The sequence below is a fragment of the Spodoptera frugiperda genome, chromosome 21 (assembly GCF_023101765.2).
Source record: "Spodoptera frugiperda isolate SF20-4 chromosome 21, AGI-APGP_CSIRO_Sfru_2.0, whole genome shotgun sequence".
In the NCBI taxonomy this organism is placed as follows: Eukaryota; Metazoa; Arthropoda; class Insecta; order Lepidoptera; family Noctuidae; genus Spodoptera; species Spodoptera frugiperda.
This window is the reverse complement of record NC_064232.1, coordinates 1,080,476-1,099,439: the sequence shown is the minus strand read 5'-3', so window position 1 is coordinate 1,099,439 and position 18,964 is coordinate 1,080,476. Positions and strand designations below refer to the sequence as shown.

Genomic DNA, 18,964 nt, shown 5'->3' with positions numbered 1-18,964 from the left:
AAAAGACACTCACATGTAAACAGCAGCTCATGTAGTGTAGGAACTATGATCTATCTTAGATAAGTCTAAGCAGACTGCCTCGTTGGACGAGTGGTTGCAAGTGCGACTGCCGGGCAAGGGGTCTCGGGTTCGATTCCCGGGTCGGGCGAAGTATTACTAGGCTTTTTTCGGTTTTTCGAAAATTTCTCAGTGGTAGCACGGAGTCTGGAAATGTGCCCGGTATATGGCAATAGGCTCACCACCTATTACAAGGGACTTGCAACATAAATTGTGAAAAGTGGGTGTACACAGTGGCATTACGTGCCGTAATGTACACCTCTGTCTACTACTTCGGGGATTAAAGGCGTGATGATATGTATGTATGTATAAGTCTAAGACTATAATTATTCTCAATCCGATCTACTTCTAGATCCAATCTCCTGCAGTTATTATTAACATAAATCGCATACAACATACAAGTATTTGAATCGGAATGTTTTATAAAATCTACATTTTATGATCACATACAGCGATAGAGGACTATTATATCTGTTTGTACCGATAACTGGTTTAGTTTACATAATTATTTATTCCTAGTTTTTCCTTGAATTAGTACGTAGAGTAATATATTTGCATTACTTGTTGAGGGCGTTAAACTCGCGCCTTTGTCCCATGTGTTATATGTTTCTATCTATCTAACTAGACTAGCCTACAACGCAGATATTATCAAGTCAAGCCAAATTTATTTCCACAGATGGGGCCCAGTAGGGCTGATGCCTGATCCGGAGTTGCGGACTACCTGGCGGGTTTACCGGGGCTCCGGCTCGAAAAGCAGGAGTAGGAACGGGGTGGTTTTTAGTCAGTAAGAGTTTGACACTCCCTCTCGCCTCGCCCAAGGCGAGAGAAGTCATTGGATGGATTTACCCTCTTTAAAAAAAAGTCAATGTTTTTCACATAGATTAATGAACGAATTTTGTAAAATCAACCGCTCTGTTAAGTTTGTTGGGTCTAAGTGTGCTTTTACACTAAAGATGTGCTATATAACTATGCTACGAAGATGTAATAGTTAAGCTGTGAAACTATGTGATCGTTTCCACCGATACTAAACTATGTAGCGAGGAAGATACGTCATTAATCTTCAGCAGCGTCGTCAGCCATCCATAGCACGCATCCATAGCATACATCCATATCACGCATCTTTCGTTAGCTAAGTCCGTTTCCACCAGTGCCAAGCTGTGTGTACCAATAAATAAGATTCAAGGTGGAAGAGCACATCTCTGGTGGAAACTAGAAACCCTGGTGGACCCACGACAAGAGTAGGGCTGGTGACAAATGTTTTCTACTCTATCATCACCACTACACAGCCTTATCTAAGTAAACTGTATCATACAGATCTTAATCTAGTTTGACACAACTATAAAACAAACTTGACCACATTACTCCACATTTTGAACATGTCTACTTACCCCACTTTCTTTTGGTAATATATGTATAACATGAGTGTTATATAATGACTATGTTATGTGCATTATGTACAGTATGGAGATCACTCATATGACTTAAATGAAACTACAAGTAGTACTCGTCCACAGAAGCATAATACAACTAAATATTGTAACGGAAAATTTAAATTTTTAAACAAAATATACAATGTGATAGGGGTGAGACTTCTAACCAGTTAAGGCTGAGTACTACATCTAATTGTATCGACAAAAAAATAATAGGGGGGTTGAACCCCCTCCCCCTAAAAATTATGGCTATTTTAATATTTTTTTTACTTTATGTGATATCAAAGGTTGTATGCGTCGTAGAAACAAAAAAAAAACGACAAACGGTAGCTAATAACCTTGGCTAACTAATTCATTACTCTTTTCATATGTTTGATAATGTTTTGGTGAGAAAAAAATCATTCCGAAAAAATCACTATTTTTCAATATTTTCAATTCTGTCAGGTTTCAAACCCCATATTATTTTTTTTGTCGATAAAATTAGATGTAGTACTCAGCCTTAACGGGTTAGAAGTCTCACCCCTTTCACATTGTATAATTAAATTAATCAAGTACTAAATTCTGTGTGATCAGATCCATATTCCTTGACCACAGAAGAGCTGTAATGTTGTAGGTTGTCTAGGAATCTGTGGACGAGTACTACTTGTAGTTCTATTTAAATCATATGAGTTATGTGCATGTTTTCTCCATACGGTATAACTTTATGAAAGTTACGATAAACGAGTAATTTTAACAAAACCAGGTTAAAAAATGTGCGGTTACAGTATTATAAACCGGTTGCAATAATTTTGAACTCATAAAACATAACTATCTCGTTAGTCGAGTGGTCGCAAGTGCGACTGCCGGACAAAGCTTCTCGGGTTCGATTCCCGAGTCGGATTTCGGCTTTTCGAAAATTTCTCAGTAATAGCACGGAGTCTGGAATTGTGTCCAGTATATGGCAATAGGCTCACCCCCTATTACATGGGACTTATAAAACAAATGGTGAAAAGTGGGTGTACATTGTACAGCGGAAGTCTATTGTATATCGAAGAAGCGCAAGTCCAGCCGTAGCCTTCCATCTCTAGGGTAGCTGACACCCACGGAAAGAATAAAGACACCTCACGGCAACACTCCCTAATTAATATCTGACATTTTTTTAACGTTGCCCCCACACTAGGATTGTTTCCTGTGTCGTGGGTGCGTTTACAAACATACAAGTTCACATACACATGAAACCCAGACCCGAAACAACAATTTGTGGATCACACAAAGAGTTGCTCCGTGCGGGAATCGAACCCGCTACACTTTGCGCGGCAGCCGGTTGCCCAGCCATCGCGCCAACCGTGCAGTCAATTAAGGCACTTACCTCAACAATTTCTCCACGACCAGCTTTCCAAGGAAGCCGGTACCTCCAGTGAGGAGGACGGAGGATCCAGCGAAGAGTTTCTGTATCTGCGAGTCACCGAGAGGCTGGGACTCCTCAACCATGTCCATGTAGGTGATGTCTCCTCCTTGCTTCGGTTCAAACATCTGGGTTTCAGTGAGCGTTTCCACCGCCATGGCTGATGAAAGAGAAAATATTATGTTAAGTCTTTGACTGCCAATAGAAAACTGTTGAAGGCAAATCCTCCGCTAACGTCGGTCACCGGTGACCACCACGGCGTTCAATGTGTTAATAATAATTTAGCTGAAGAGTTTGTTTGTTTGTTTGAATTTACGTGCTAATCTCCAGAGATTTTTGAGGGGGTAAAATCATTCAATGACTTCTCCCGCCTTGGCAAGACGAATGGCGGCTGATGCCTGATCCGGAGCTACAGACTACCTAGCGGGTTTACCGGGGCTCCGGTTCGGAAAGCAGGAGTCAAAACGGGGTGGTTTTTAGTCAGTAAGAGTCTGACACTCTCTCTCTCACGCCTTGCCCAAGGCGGGAGAAGTCTTTGGATGATTTTCCCCCCTCAAAAAAAAAGTATCACCACGAAGTCAACAGAAGTATGTTAATTAACCATTAACATAATAATATAATATTGAACCATTGCAAATATTGTTTTTTTTAATCTGAAAATACATGTGTTATTGCACCTCACATATTTACCTAACTGCACTTGTTTAAACAATTCCTAGTTTAATCATCTAGACTACCTGTGCTGCTAACCAAATATTTAACTTAAATACTGACCGAAAAAAAAAATATGGTAAAGTCATTAAATCTTTGCTCTTTCGCAATGATATGTCGAACGCTTTTTTTAACCGCTGATGCCTGATCCGAAGCTGCGGACTACCTAGCGGGTTTACCGGGGCTCCGACTCGAAAAGCAGGAGTAGGAACGGGGTGGTTTTTAGTCAGTAAGAGTCTGACACTCCCTCTCGCCTCACTTAGGGCGGAAGCAGTTATTCGATGACTTTATCCCCTCAAAAAACGTTCAAAGACTTTGGATTAATTATCCATCCATCCATCAAAGGTACGCGTCCACAGGCACGAATCGCACGCATCGCACGCAACGGATTTTAGTTTGTCTTGTATAGAAACTCATACAACTGCGTCCACTGATCCGCATCGTACGGACCGCATCATCGGCAATGCCTACATGCGATGTGTACTGATGACGTCATACGGAATGCGTACGATGCGGGTCTGTGGACGCTTACCTTAACCGTGCAGTACTTTAATTCAATTTCAAAATCTTACCTTCACGCTTTTCGAGTAAATTGACGAAAGCAGTGTAGGTACTACCTTACCTAATTTCATTGCGTATATCAACATACTGATCATAGGTCTTAATTGCCTACCATTGCAATAGGCGACGCTTCTTGCCAAATACCGGACACAGTTCCATGCTGATAAACCTAATTTCGAAAATGATAATCTTCATAGACATTTTATTTTAAAGAAGGTAAAAGAATTCAGTCTATAGAACGTAGCACTTGTGTGGGAGAGCCATGCTTCGGCACGAATGGGCCGGCTCGACCGGAGTGATACCACGGCCGAGCAGAAAACCGACGTGAAACAACGCTTGCGTTGTGTGAGTGAGGTTACCGGAGGCCCAATTACCGCCCTTCCTAATCTTCCCAATCCCCGATTCCCCAACAACCCTTAAATTCCTTACTCCCAAAAGGCCGGCAACGCACTTGTAACGCCTCTGGTGTTTCAAGTGTCCATGGGCGGCGGCGATTGCTTGCCATCAGGTGATCCGTCTGCTCGTTTATCGGCTTATAACATAAAAAAAATGTAATACAAATATTCAGTCAAAGAGATCGAAAAAGAGAAAACACAGTCGGAAGTTGATAATCTTATTATTTAGTATTTAAAATTAATTAATGTAATTATGTAATGTTTTATTTATTACAGTCATTAAGGTAATCAGTTACCTAAATCTTAACTAAGGTTGTATATTATTACTAGTTAAAATGCCCGCTGCCTCGCTTACGATGATTAGGTTACGGACTAAGGATACGCCAAATTAAAGATCTTCCCAATGGGGATTCCCAATCCTTAACAACCCTTAAATTCCTAAACATAAAAGAGGCCGGCTACGCACTAGTAACGCCTTTGATATTTCGAGTGTCCATGGGCGGCGGCGATTGCTTACCATCAGGTGATCCGTCTGCTAATTGCTAAATGTGTAGTACATTAGACAGAGACCGGGCAGCAGCGCTCTCTGATAATCCTGAAACTTTATACTGCGATGTCCAACGTGCCTGCCTGCGGAGATTGTGGCAAACTCCTCTTATGTAGAGGAGGCTCATAGTCCAGCATTGGACTGTCACGGGAATTTGATTATGATGTTTTTAAGGGGGGAAAGTCATCCAATTACTTCTCCCACCTTGGGAAAGGCGAAAGTGAGTGTCAGACTCTTACTGACTAAAAACCACCCCGTTCCGACTCCAGCTTTTCGAGCCGGAGCCGCGGTAAGCCTGCTAGGTAAGTCCGCAACTCCGGATCGCATCAGCCTTACTGGACCCCAACTGTATTTAATTATGATGTAGTTAATTTTTTTTATGTAGGAAATCTTTATAGCTACTAAGAACCCGGTAGTTAGTATTTTAACACTTAATACTAACTTGTCACTCAGTTAAATTGAAATAATTAGCATAGGTTCATATCAAGTTATACATAACCAGTATAAACTGACCGTCGAATGTGCGGAAAGATCATACAAAGCGAGACCATGGTAAACTGGTTGTGTATAACTCCATGCATCTAGCTATGCACCACCGGTATAAATAGACCGTTGACTGTATCGAAAGATCATATAGAAAGAGGTCAAGATATACTGGTTTCTATCAAGCTATGCAAACCAGTATAAACTGACCGTCGAATGTGCGGAAAGATCGAACAAAGCGAGGTCATGAAATATTTGTTTTTATAACTCAATGTGTATCTACTTGTGAAAAATCACACTTGGATATTATTATTATATGCATTTGTCAAATAGATCGTCTGTTCACAGGATAAATAGTGATAAAATACAGAGTCAAAATTTTATAGGTCGGTTAATGAACAGACGGATCACCTAATGGTAAGCAATCGGCGCCGCTCATGGACACCCAATTTTTTTTTATGCAATAGGAGGCAAACGAGCGTACGATTCACCTGATGGTAAGCAATTAGCGCCCCCCATGGACACCCGCCACGTCAAAGGAGTCACATAAGAGAAAATCTATAGGTACCTACTGCTTGCCTTTGTATTCTCCTCAAATAACATCTTCTGATTTATTTCGTTGCGGGATCCAAGACAGTCATTCATGTCCCTGGGACGTTGGACTTCAGTGTTCCGATGTTTGCATGGTTGTATCTACTGTAGATCCTGGTGCACAAGAGTTGCAGCGGTATGGGAAGTTGAGGTGGGCTTTACGGATCACCTGATAGTAAGCAATCGACACCGCCCATGGATACTTGAAATACAAACGGTGTTACAAATGCGTTGCCGGCTTTTTGGGGGTTAGGAATTTAAGAATTGTTGGGGAATCGGGGATTGGGAAGATTGAAAACTGAGGCAATTTGGTCTCCAGTAACCTCACTCACACAACGCAAGCGTTGTTTCACGTCGGTTTTCTGCTCGGCCATGGTATCACTCCGGTCGAGCCGGCCCATTCGTGCCGAAGCATGGCTCTCCCACACTTAAATGAATCCATTTCTTTTTAAAACAACGGAAGCTTATTTAGTTCATCTCATTAAAGCAAATATTGGTTCATTAATTATTTAAGTTCTGCTACGTGTGTTAGTTACCATGTCCAACCTCCAAATATGAGTTGGTTACGTAGTTGTGTGCAAACAAACGACTGACGGACGTACGACGCTTGTGGTCAAATAATTACACAATTCAAGTTCAATGGGACCTTAGAATGAACTCGAAAAAAATAATTATAGTAAATAGTAGCTGCGTGGTGATGACAGAGTCGTGGGTATTAGTCACCACCACCACTCTTCCCGTGGGTGTCTTATACCCGACTACATGACGAGGAATTATAAAGGCAGATGGGTGCTTACTCTTGAAACCAATCTTAATGTCAATGCCATTACAATCCAATAAAATCTCAATAATGATTCAACGTCAAAACTATACAACCCCAATCGTCTCTCGCGTCCGTCATTGGTTCAGGCCATGTTGCAGAGTGAGGGGGACTGGAATACCGTCTCCTTCTGCGAAGCAATCATGCTAGCTAAGGAGGAGGCGGGGCGGGTGAGTGAACGAATCTCCTCACGCCCCACCCGTCGCGAGAGACACTCCGGGCGTCGAGGATCGCGCAACTACTACTGCTTTGAGCCGGAGCCCCTTTAATCCGTTACCTTGTACGCAGCCCTACTGGGCCCCATCTGTGGTGGTCTGGCTCTTTGAGGCGCACGAAGAACGCGACGCGCCTTACGCACGGGTCTGGTTCTGGTCGGGCGGCGAACTACCCTTGCTCGCCGTCCACAGACACGCACTTACGGTGGCCGGAGATCGTCACGCAAACCCTGACGCTCGGAGTGTCTTCTGTGACGGCTGGGGCGTGAGGAGGTCGTTCCCTCACGCGCTCCGTCTCCTCCTTAGCTAGCATGACGGCTTCGCAGAAGGAAGAATATTTCTAACAACGCAATCAAAATTATCATACACTAATATTAAAATAGTCTACGAAAAGTTAACTTAAATATCACTTGAAGCCAACTTGCGTCATATACACAGGAAAATCAAATATTGACTTAAACTTATTCGTACTTAAGTCGCACTAGCTAACACTTGAAAGACTTAACATTATTTGTCTTAAAAAATAACTTTATATTTCATGACAAGATCCGGTTTTACTCTCGCTTGAAAACGATTTTTCGAGCTGCTGTTTTATATGTGAACATTAGCTCATGACGATACCTAAGTACGTGTGTCGCCTGGACAGTCAACCTCGCTACATCCTTGTTGACTGGACATCTACACTACATGAGCTGCTGTTTACATGTGAACATTAGCTCATGACGATACCTAAGTACGTGTGTCGCCTGGACAGTCAACCTCGCTACATCCTTGTTGACTGGACATCTACACTACATGAGCTGCTGTTTACATGTGAACATTAGCTCATGACGATACCTAAGTACGTGTGTCGCCTGGACAGTCAACCTCGCTACATCCTTGTTGACTGGACATCTACACTACATGAGCTGCTGTTTACATGTGAACATTAGCTCATGACGATACCTAAGTACGTGTGTCGCCTGGACAGTCAACCTCGCTACATCCTTGTTGAATGGACATCTACACTACATGAGCTGCTGTTTACATGTGAACATTAGCTCATGACGATGCGTAAATCGCACTTTTTTTTAGGAATTCCTAAGACGCAATATGGAATTTAAAGCCTAAAAATACTTCTACATTTTGATGATTTAATACTGTTTAACCAGGCAATAAATACTATTCTCAATAGTAACGTATTAACGTCATACAATACTAATAAAGAAAAAATATTTGACAGTTTGTTTACATAGCAATAACTCCTAAACTACTGGACCGATTTTCAAAATTCTTTCACCATTGGAAAGCTCATTTTTCAAGGAGTTACACTGTATACATTTCAACCCATAAATCTAACAGGATCATGGCTTAATCTAGAGATTTTTAATCAGCCTCACACGAGTGAAGTCATAGGCGTTGTTTAAGTAAGTACAATTCTTAAAAAGCATTATAAAAGACGGTGATTTCGATAGTAAGTGCTAAATCAATTCACTGAGATGCGATAATTGACACTAATGTCCCACAAATACGTCTACGAAACATAATACAAGATAAATAAAGTATTTTGTGTGATCGATTGATCTAGAATTCTAGGTGCTACTAAGATTTTTTGATAAATCGAGAATGGCCCATTAATAGTTTGTGCACACCGGAAATCATGCCACAAGTAACATATTTGATGGAAATATTCTGTTTATATTGTTTGCAAATTGGTTGACGTAATTGGGCAAAAAGTGATAATGACAATTTCTTAGTAAAATATTCTCATTTATTTATTTACTATACTAGTTGATTACATTTTTAAATATTTAATTATAAAAAACATTTATGAATATATAAAGCAGTAGCCCACCAGTAACGGGATAAATCCAAGCTACCGGCGGTCAGGGCTCAAGAGAGAGGAATTTCCGGACAATACGCGCCGTGTCCAGAAGTACTGCCTTCTGCATCAGGCTCTTGATCCAACCATCTAACGTTAGCCTACTCAGGTGTTGGTCGAGGCTTTTGGCTATAAGGCCATTGGCAGATACGACTATCGGCACAATGATTGCTGAATCTACATCCCGTGGTACATGTCGACAACCTCATGAGCTAAATCAAGATATTTACTGGCTTAAAATTACCATTATTAACCAGGAGTCAGGGAGGTCGGCAGTGTTTCACCCCCGTGCCACATATTTGTACAATTATTGATTGGAAAAATGTTTTTTTTTTAAAGAGTAACGAATGGAGTTTCTTGCTCGTTTTTCTCCATTCGAAGCTACACTTTGGAACGAGCACCTAGTTTCACTGATAGACAGACTATTATTTCTTTATTTGTTGACATTTCAAAAGTACCTAAGTAACGGGTGATTTTTTAAGTGGTTAGGATTTGATTTTCAAGAAAAAAACGCAAAATTAATTAAAAACTTGATGAAATCTTTATTGGAATCGATAGAACAATCAATATAATTTAATGTTTAATGATGATTTCATCCAAATGCTGGCCGCGGCTCCGGTTTAGATGGCCCATTCTCTTAGAAAATCATTCTTTATATGGTTAAATTGGAATAAATTATTTGATTTTGACTTTGATTTTGGGCCACCGTGATCGAAATCGATCGGAAGATCTTTTTATTTACTTGTTTACAACACATCTGTACCTCCTCCTTGCATAATCAGCCGTAATGATATATAATTGAATGAACAATAGTAAGTATATAACAATCATAATATATAAACAATATGAAATGATGATTCAGCCGTATATGGCATTCAGTCATTAGAGATTGCTTAACAATGCTCAACATATAACTAAATATATGTGTTATATACTAATATATGTAACATATAGTACCGTGTGGTGACGGCTGTATAGACTACCATTCCGCTATTCTTCTGGTGGGTGTCATATACCTAAGGGTGCTTTTTTTACCAGAGAAGTACTATGTAGTAATGTACAAAAAGGTAATAGCCAAGCTGTGAAACTGTGTGACCGTTTCCATTAATACTAAGCTATGTGCAAGTAAGATGTGCTATGACGATACGCCGGCGCAAATTAGCTGTGCGAGGATGTAGGAAAGCCATCAATAGCACGCATCATTCCATATACAAATTTAGCTGAGTCCGTTTCCACCAGTGGTAAGCTATGTGTACCAATGAATATGATTGGTGGAAGCCAAACGCATCCACAGCAACGTAGCGTGGATGCGATTCTGTATTGCCGTAGCATAGCACATTTCTAACATAAATAACTAAATAACATATTCTTTTTAATGTATTTAAGTGTCTGTGACAAATATAGTATTAAGGAAGTGTCAGTTTCTTTTTTCTGTTGTTTAAAGTTTAGGCTAATAAGCACGATATATTCATATCTCTGTGATCAGCGCCGCTAATGGACACCGGCTACACTAAAAAAAATACAAGTACATTTGAAAAACAAATACGCAATTTTAATTCTCGATTTTTTTGTCTAATGACTTATTCTAAAGTTAGATACTAATAAATCAGCATAATGCATATTCATTGTATTAAAATGTTGCTTAAATAAATAATCCGTCTGGAACTCTAGACTAATAAATTAAATTTGGGTGTTTGTTTGTCTAATATTGATATTTAGCCGCTTTTTTCTAGATACATTTGATATACATTATGTATGATACATATACCAAAAATGCATATGCAAAGTGCATACGATACATAAACCAAAATAACATTTTTGTAAATTTTTGGCTGTCTGTCTGTTTTGGCTAATCTCTGAAAATGCTGAATCTATGATTGGTAGGTAGCTGATCAGGTGCTGCGGAATACCTAGCGGGTTTACCGGGGCTCCGGCTCGAAAAGCAGGAGTAGGAACGGGATGTTTTTTATTCAGTAAAAGTCGTGACACTCCCTTTTGCCCCACCCAAGGCAGGATCAGTCATTGGATAATTTACCCCCTTAAAAAGAGATAGCTAATGTTCCAAAGACTTAAATAAGGCTAATTTTATTTTAGAAAATAATCAAAATCTAAAATTCTATAGAAGTCATTTTTTTTTACATTTAATATGTCGACGTTTGGCCGCTATCTCACCTGATGGTAAGTGATGATGCGGCCTACGATGGAGCACGTCTGCCCATAAGCAACCTATTCACTCGGGCTTTGAAGACACCCAGGTTATACCCATCAGGAAACACAGACTCCGGCAAGGAGTTCCACTCCCTAGCAGTTCGCACAAGGAACCTTGAAGCGAAGCGCTTCGTGCGAGTGGGTGGGATATCTACCACGAAGTGCTGCTTCGCCGATTGTCAATATGTTACGCGGACATAGTCGCAGGCAACAGCAGGTTAGGTATCAATATGTATACTTCCGCCACTTAAAAGGCAATAATTCATTAAGTTGGTCTTAAACTTAACCTTACTTAGTTATAACCTCGGTGGCTAAGTGGTTGTAATAGCGACTGTTTAACGCAAGGTCATAGATTGCATTTGAGGAATGTATCTAGACCCATTTAGCATTTCTAATATAAGTCTGGTCTAGTTTTTTTTAATATCGTAGCTGCACTTTGGGATTTTCTTCCGTGTCGTGGGTGCGTTTACAAACATACAAGTTCACATACACATGACACCCAGACCCGAAACAACAATTTGTGAATCACACAAAGAGTAAATACACACACTTTTCACCATTTACGTTATAAGTCCCATGTAATAGGGGGTGAGCCTATTGCCATATACTGGACACAATTCCAGACTCCGTGCTACTACTGAGATATTTTCGAAAAACCGAAAAAAGCCCAGCAGTACTATTAACCGATCTATTGTTCGATCTGAAAATCGAACCCGAGACACCTTGACCGGCAGTCAAACTTGTGATCACTCAACCAACGAGGCAGTCATATGAAAAACATTTAATTAACATACTTTTAAATCAGGAAACGAATTATTTAGAAAAAATCAATTCATTGTTTTCAAAATTAGTTCAATTTGAATTTGAAATAAAATATATAAATAGGTTACGGTAGGCCGGTTATGTTATTTATAGGTAAATGAGGTAATACAAGAGACCAGGCAACAGCGCTCTCTGATAAACCTAAACCTTTTAAACTGCGATCTCCAACTATTTTTATAAGGACAACCATCAAATGACTTCTCCCAATCTGGGTGTTTTTATGGTACAAGCAGGTAAACGAGCAAACGGATCACCTGCTGATGGTAAGCTTTGTATGTGTTTCCCGAAAGCTATAACCCTGGAATCTTTAAATCAAGAGTGAATAGGTTACTTCTAGGTAAGCGCTTCCCATCAGGTGAGATAGTGGTCAAGCGTGAACCTATAGTTAATATAAAAAAAAGCAATCGCCGCCGCCCATGGACACTTGAAACACCAGAGGCGTTGCAAGTGCGTTCCCGGACTTTTCTAGGTTAGGAATTTAAGGGCTGTGGGGGAATCGTGGATTGGGAAGATTGGGAAGGGAGGTAATTGGGCCTCCGGTAAATTCACTCACACAACGAAACACAACGCAAGCGTTGTTTCACGTCGGTTTTCTGTGAGGCCTCCGGTCGAGCCGGCCCAGCAGTGCCGAAGTATGGTAAACTTGGCTCACATAGACAAGACCTTGAGAGCTTTGCCCTAAGTAAGTATACCGCGTCAAGCCACGGGCAAAATCCAGTTTGTTGTATTTACATAATGAAGTACATAAACCTTTATTTACCTAACAATATAATGGACAAACTGTTTGTCTTCTACTTTTGTTAAAATATACATACATGGCAAATATCATCGAAATATTTAACCTTGAGCCTAAATACATTGGAAACGCGGCCTATAATGACTATGGTGTGTTTCATCGCCCTCAATAGTGAGTGACAGTGACCGTCACGCCTTTTATCCCCGAAGTGGTAGGCAGAGGTGCACATTACAGCACGTAATGCCGCTATACAATGTACACCCATTTTTAAAATGGGGGCGAACCTATTGCCATATACTGGGCACAATTCCAGACGCCGTGCTACTACCGAGAATCCGAAAAAAACCCAGTAATACTTTGCCCGACCCGGGAATCGAACCCGAGACCCCTTGTTCGGCAGTGGCACTTGCGACCACTCGACCAACGAGGCAGTGACCTATCAGACCACCATAAATGGGGCCCATAAAAGGCGTTGCATCAAATCGTATTTGTTTCCGTGAGTAAATAAAGAAATACGTGTGTAATATTTTAAAATAATCTACAAGACGGGCATTAAAATAATAATTAGTCATCTACCCTATTCCAGAATGATCGTACGAAATAAACAATTGAGTCCATATTAAATTATTATTGGTTTAAAGTCGAAATTTTATTAAAGACTAATTATGCTTGGTCTGACCTGGGGATCAAATATGTAACATATATACATTATAATTATTTAATATTTATTTTCTTTGTTTCACTTTTAAATTATTTTAATATTTTATTACTTTTCTTTTATTTATTTATATGTAAGTGCTAGTTGGTCCGAGAAAGTCTATACTTGGCCTTAAACATTCTTTTTTCTCACCTTTTAAACCTTCCCTGGACTTCCACAAACAATTTAAGAGACAAAATTAGCTAAATCAGTCCAGCCGTTCTCGAGTTTTAGCGAGACTGACGAACAGCAATTGATTTATATATTATTATGTATACAGATTATGTTTAATTTAGTTTTATGTGACAAATTTTAAATTCAATAAATGTAGTAGTTACGTATATGCATTATATTTATTCATTTATAAATAATTATAATGTTATAAAATTAAATGTGAAGGTATGTTTGTCTGTTTGTCCTTTCCATGCGTCACAACGTTTCGAGGTTTTTTTAAGGGGGGAAAATCAGTCAATGACTTCTCCCACCTTGGGCGAGACAAGAGGGAGTGTCAGACTCTTACTGACTAAAAACCACCCCGTTCCTACTCCTGCTTTTCGAACCAGAGCCCCGGTAAACCCGCTAGGTAGTCCGTAGCTCCGGATAACGTTTCGAAGCTACGAAATGATTTGTTGTGTTAATTTAATTGGGGAGGTGGAAAGTGACATAGGCTGTATTTTGGTCTCTTTCTAAATCTCCCACTTTATTAAAAATAGGAGTGGAAGTTTGTATTCTTTTTTATGGAATTGATGACAAACGAGCAGACGAGTCACCTGATGGTAAGCAATTAGCGCCGCCCATGGACACTTGAAACACCAGAGGCGTTACAAGTGCGTTGCCGACATTTTGGGGGTTAGGAATTTAAGGGCTATTGGGGAATCGAGGATTGGGAAGGGGGAAATTCGGCCTCCGGTAACCTCACTCACACAACGCAATCGTTGTTTCACGTCGGTTTTCTGTGAGGCCGTGGTATCACTCCGGTCGAGCCGGCCCATTCGTGCCGAAGCATGGCTTACTTTCCTAAAATGGGGGGTGGAATTTTGTATGGAACATTCCAGAATTTCCAAGATACCTAATGCTGGTTGAAGCCCTAAGTACTACCTATACTATAAGCCATAAAATTTACCTTTATGTCTACAATGACATAGTAATAAAACATACTATGTTCTAAGTGTGTTGACAATCAACAATATTGAGTTTCTTAGAATATGACATTATATTATATATGTATACAATACATATGTACATACATACAAAGTAAATATAGGATTGGTGATAAACATTATAACTCCAACTTCCCACTAGGTGGACCGACGACATCGTCAGAGTGGCGGGGAGCCAGTGGATGCAGGTGGCGACTTGTCGTTCTACGTGGAGGACTAAGGGGGAGGCCTTTGTTCAGCAGTGGACGTCTCTCGGCTGATGATGATTTATTTAAGTCTTAAGCCAATACATTATACAGTTATAGTGATATAATGATACAATGATGATAAACATTATAACAGTCCACAGCACACTATGAGCCTCTACATAAGTGTGGGCTCGCCATGCTTCGGCACGAATGGGCCGGCTCGACCGGAGTGATACCACGACCGAGCAGAAAACCGACGTGAAACAACGCTTGCGTTGTGTGAGTGAGGTTACCGGAGGTCCAATTACCTCCTTTTCCAATCTTCCCTATCCCCATTTTCTCAATCACCCTTAACTTTCCAATCTTCCCAATCCCCGATTCCCCAACAACCCTTAAATTTCTAACCCACTCAGTTACACAATTACGTCAAAACGGCTGAAGGGATCGGGATGAAATTTAGAACAGGGGTAGATTATGGTCTAGAATAATACATAGGCTAGTTTTTATTCGACCGAAACCCGGAAAAGCCGCTGACAGAAGCTAGCAATTACTAAAGCACAAAAAGGATTATTTCTAAAAAAAAACATTTATAGCAATTTTCAACAATGTGTTGTAAGTTCGATTACTATAACACGGTACATAATGCTTTGTGGCGCGGTGGCTGGGCGGGTTCGATTCCCGCTCGGAACAACTCTTTGTGCGATCCACAAATTGTTGTTTCGGGTCTGGGTGTCATGTGTATGTGAACTTGTATGTTTGTAAACGCACCCACGACACAGGAGCAAAATAAAAGTGTGGGGCAACGCATTAAAAAAAAAATATTTGGGGTAACGTTTAAAAAATTTAATAAAAATTAATTTGGGACCCCAATTTTTTTTTAATTAATACCTATAATTCGTATATTTTTTGAATTAGTATAGTAGTGCGATAATATTTATTTTTTTGTGTATAAACATAATTGTGTTTACTAAATCATTACGACGACGACGAAATACGACTAGAAAATAATTTACTAACAAAACAAAACATTTTTTTTAAAATCCCTAAACCTAGATGTAAAAATAAACTAAAATTCAAAAAAACTCACCCCAATTTTTTCCAGCACCAATACAAAAAAAAAAAATAGTCCACACCAAAAAAAAAACCTATCACTATTTATTTTTTCAGTCCAAAAAAACAAAAAATCAACACCACTACGACAAAAAAATAAATGAGGTATTCAAATTGAATAAATTTTTATTCCCGACTGTTGTAATTGAGCACGCGTCCAAAGCCTTCGGCGGCGCGAACTATACTATATGCTGACAGGACATTTCACAATTGTACGTGAGATTCTGCGCTTGCGACGATGTCTTGCCCGTGTGACGTCACGATCGGAAAGCGCGTTCGGCACACATCGGCAGTTTCCGCCATATAGGGCTCTACTTTGTTATTATAATTATATTTTAGTACTTCAACTTCGCTTTTTTGGCTTTTAAAAAAAACTTTCACCTGTTTTTTTTTTGGTTGGTAGGCACTGCGTGTGTAGTGTCAGGTTTGATTACTGAGTAATGTTTTTTTTTAAAGTAAAATTACCTCTTGTATAAAAAGAAAAAATGTCGTGGTGACCCGGAGGTTTAAGACGCTTCTCATGCATGAGGGTATGGGTTCAAAACCTACCAACGGCAAGTACCAATGTGACTTTTTCTGAGTTACATGTACTTTCTAAGATTATTTAGACACCACTGACAAACGGTGAAGGAAAACATCGAGAGGAAACCTGGGCTTATAATTTCTGATTATAAGTTTGAAATCGCCAACCCGCATTGAGCAAACGTGGTGATTAATGCTCAAACCTTCTCCGTGCGAAAAGAGGCTTTTAGTCAGCAGTGGCCACTTATAGGCTGTTGATGTGTGATGTGTAACCTCTTGTGTCGTGGGTGTGTTTATAAGTACATAATTTCATATGCACCTCACGCCCAGACCCGGAACAACAATTTATGGATCACACAAAAAATTGCTTTGTTTCGCGATGCGGTAATCGAACCTGCGACACGTTGTATACTCATCCATTATGTTAACTGTGCTAATGAATAGTTTTTAGTTGTTTACTGTCTTTGTGATCTTCCTACCCGCCTGTTAAATCCGGAGCTGCGGACTACCTAGCGGGTTTACCGCGGCTCCGGCTCGAAAAACAGGAGTAGGAACGGGGTGGTTTTTAGTCAGTAAGAGTCTGACACTCCCTCTCGTCCAAGACGGGAGAAGTCATAGAATGATTATCCCACCTCAAAAAAAAGCACAGTGGTCACGTGTTGCCGTGTAATTTGCACAGAGACGCACGTCTCCCTAGGGATATGCCGTAACAGGCGTTGCACCATGGGGCTCCGGAGCAGGTCTATTAAGAGGCCTCGGTGCCCCTTACAGGTGTTGAGGGTGGCCACCGGGGTGGTTTTAGTGAGGTAAAAATCCCACACTCCCTAGTCTTTTATCCCCAGAAAGTTAGGCGCCTTTTGAAGGTTTCCCCCCATCATAAAAAAGGCAAATGTGATCAGCCCATATCCACTTTAACTTGTTAGCAAGCTATAGTGGCAAGTACTCAAAGGACTAATCCTTAGTCGATCATTTATAATCATGAATTAATGACCTTAAACCGGTTTGTACCTATGTATTATGTCACTATATGGTATATAGCACATATTTAAAAACAAGTTATTCAACTTTATAATGTAAAAGAGGTATTATTATTTTTTATGGTATATGAGTGTCACACCTTCCCGAATGCTGCAGCACCTGTAAGCCCGCAACGTTTTTGTATCTCCTCTGGTGTTGCGGGTGTCCATTGGGATCATCACCACATATTATAAAACAAAGTCGCTTTCTCTGTCCCTATGTCCCTTTGTACGCTTAAATCTTTAAAACTACGCAACGGATTTTTGGGGCGCTGGCGTTGCCGACCTTTTGGGGGTTAGAAATTTAAGGGTTTTTGGGGAATCGAGGATTGGGAAAATTGGAGAGGGTAATTGGGTCTCCGGTAACCTCACTCACACAACGCAAGCCTTGTTTTACGTCGGTTTTCTGTGAGGCCGTGGTATCACTTCGGTCGAGCCGGCCCATTCGTGCCGAAGCATGGCTCTGTAATATATGTATTCTATAATAATACTATTATGTTGTTCAAATGTTTATCTACACGTGCGACAGTCGAGCACGTGATTTCCAGTTCGATTCAAGAGTCGAGAGAAATATTAATTATTCATTATTTTATGGTATCAACATGAGCATCATCATTATCAGACTGCCTCGTTGGTCGAGTGATATTAATTGTGACTGCCGAATCATCCAATGACTTCTCCCGAGAGGGAGTGTCAGACTCTTACTGACTAAAAACCACCCCGTTCCTTCTCCTGCTTTGAGCCGGAGCCCTGGTAAAGCCGAGGCAGTCCGCAGCTCCTGGTCAGAAGGTTAGGTAATACTGATTGGCTTTACCGATTTTCACCAAATTTTATTTGCGTATTCAGTAGGTCTAAGAATCGGCTACTATCTATTTTCCATACCCGTAAGTGACACATTTTTTTTTTTTTTCATTTTTTGACGAAATATTTTATAAGACTGCCTCGTTGGTCGAGTGGTCGCAAGTGCGACTGCCTGACAAGGGGCTTAGGGTTTGATCCCGGTGGGGCGTAGTATTACTGGACTTTTTTCAGATTTTCGAGAATTTCTCAGTAGGAGCACAGAGTCTGGAACTGTGCCCGGTATATTGCAATAGACTTACCCCCTGCTACATGGGACTTATTATATTATACACATGTGGTGAAAAGTGGGTGTACATTGTATAGCGGTATTACTTGCCGTTATGTGCACCTCTGCCTACCCCTTCGGGGATAAAAGGCGTGACGTTGCGTATATTTTATAAGGCAAAACAACGTTTGTTGGGTCAGCTATTACTAGAATAACGGTACAGCCTTTGATGATGATGATGAAATAAGGATAATCTTTGTTATGTATCGATTCATAATTACCTATTTAGAAAACGCAATCTATTTCTATTTTTATGTTTCAAAGTCATCTTCAAGTTTCCTTATGCGAACTGCTAAATGACTAATTTTTATTTTAATGTCCGTC

The 18,964-nt window shown here is 40.3% G+C and overlaps 1 protein-coding gene across 1 annotated transcript in view; it reads right to left on the bottom strand.

The window, feature by feature from the left end:
• LOC118280370 (fatty acyl-CoA reductase wat-like) overlaps nucleotides 1–16,113 on the bottom strand; it is a 34,419-nt gene extending 18,306 nt beyond the window's left edge. The window contains exons 1-2 of the mRNA XM_050702218.1: nucleotides 15,954–16,113; nucleotides 2,836–3,031 (exon numbers count right to left, since the gene is read on the bottom strand). Coding sequence (XP_050558175.1) covers nucleotides 2,836–3,029 — 194 coding nt within the window. The 5' untranslated portion in view covers nucleotides 3,030–3,031; nucleotides 15,954–16,113. The remainder of the gene's footprint in view (nucleotides 1–2,835; nucleotides 3,032–15,953) is intronic.
• Between the last annotated feature and the right edge of the window lie 2,851 nt (nucleotides 16,114–18,964).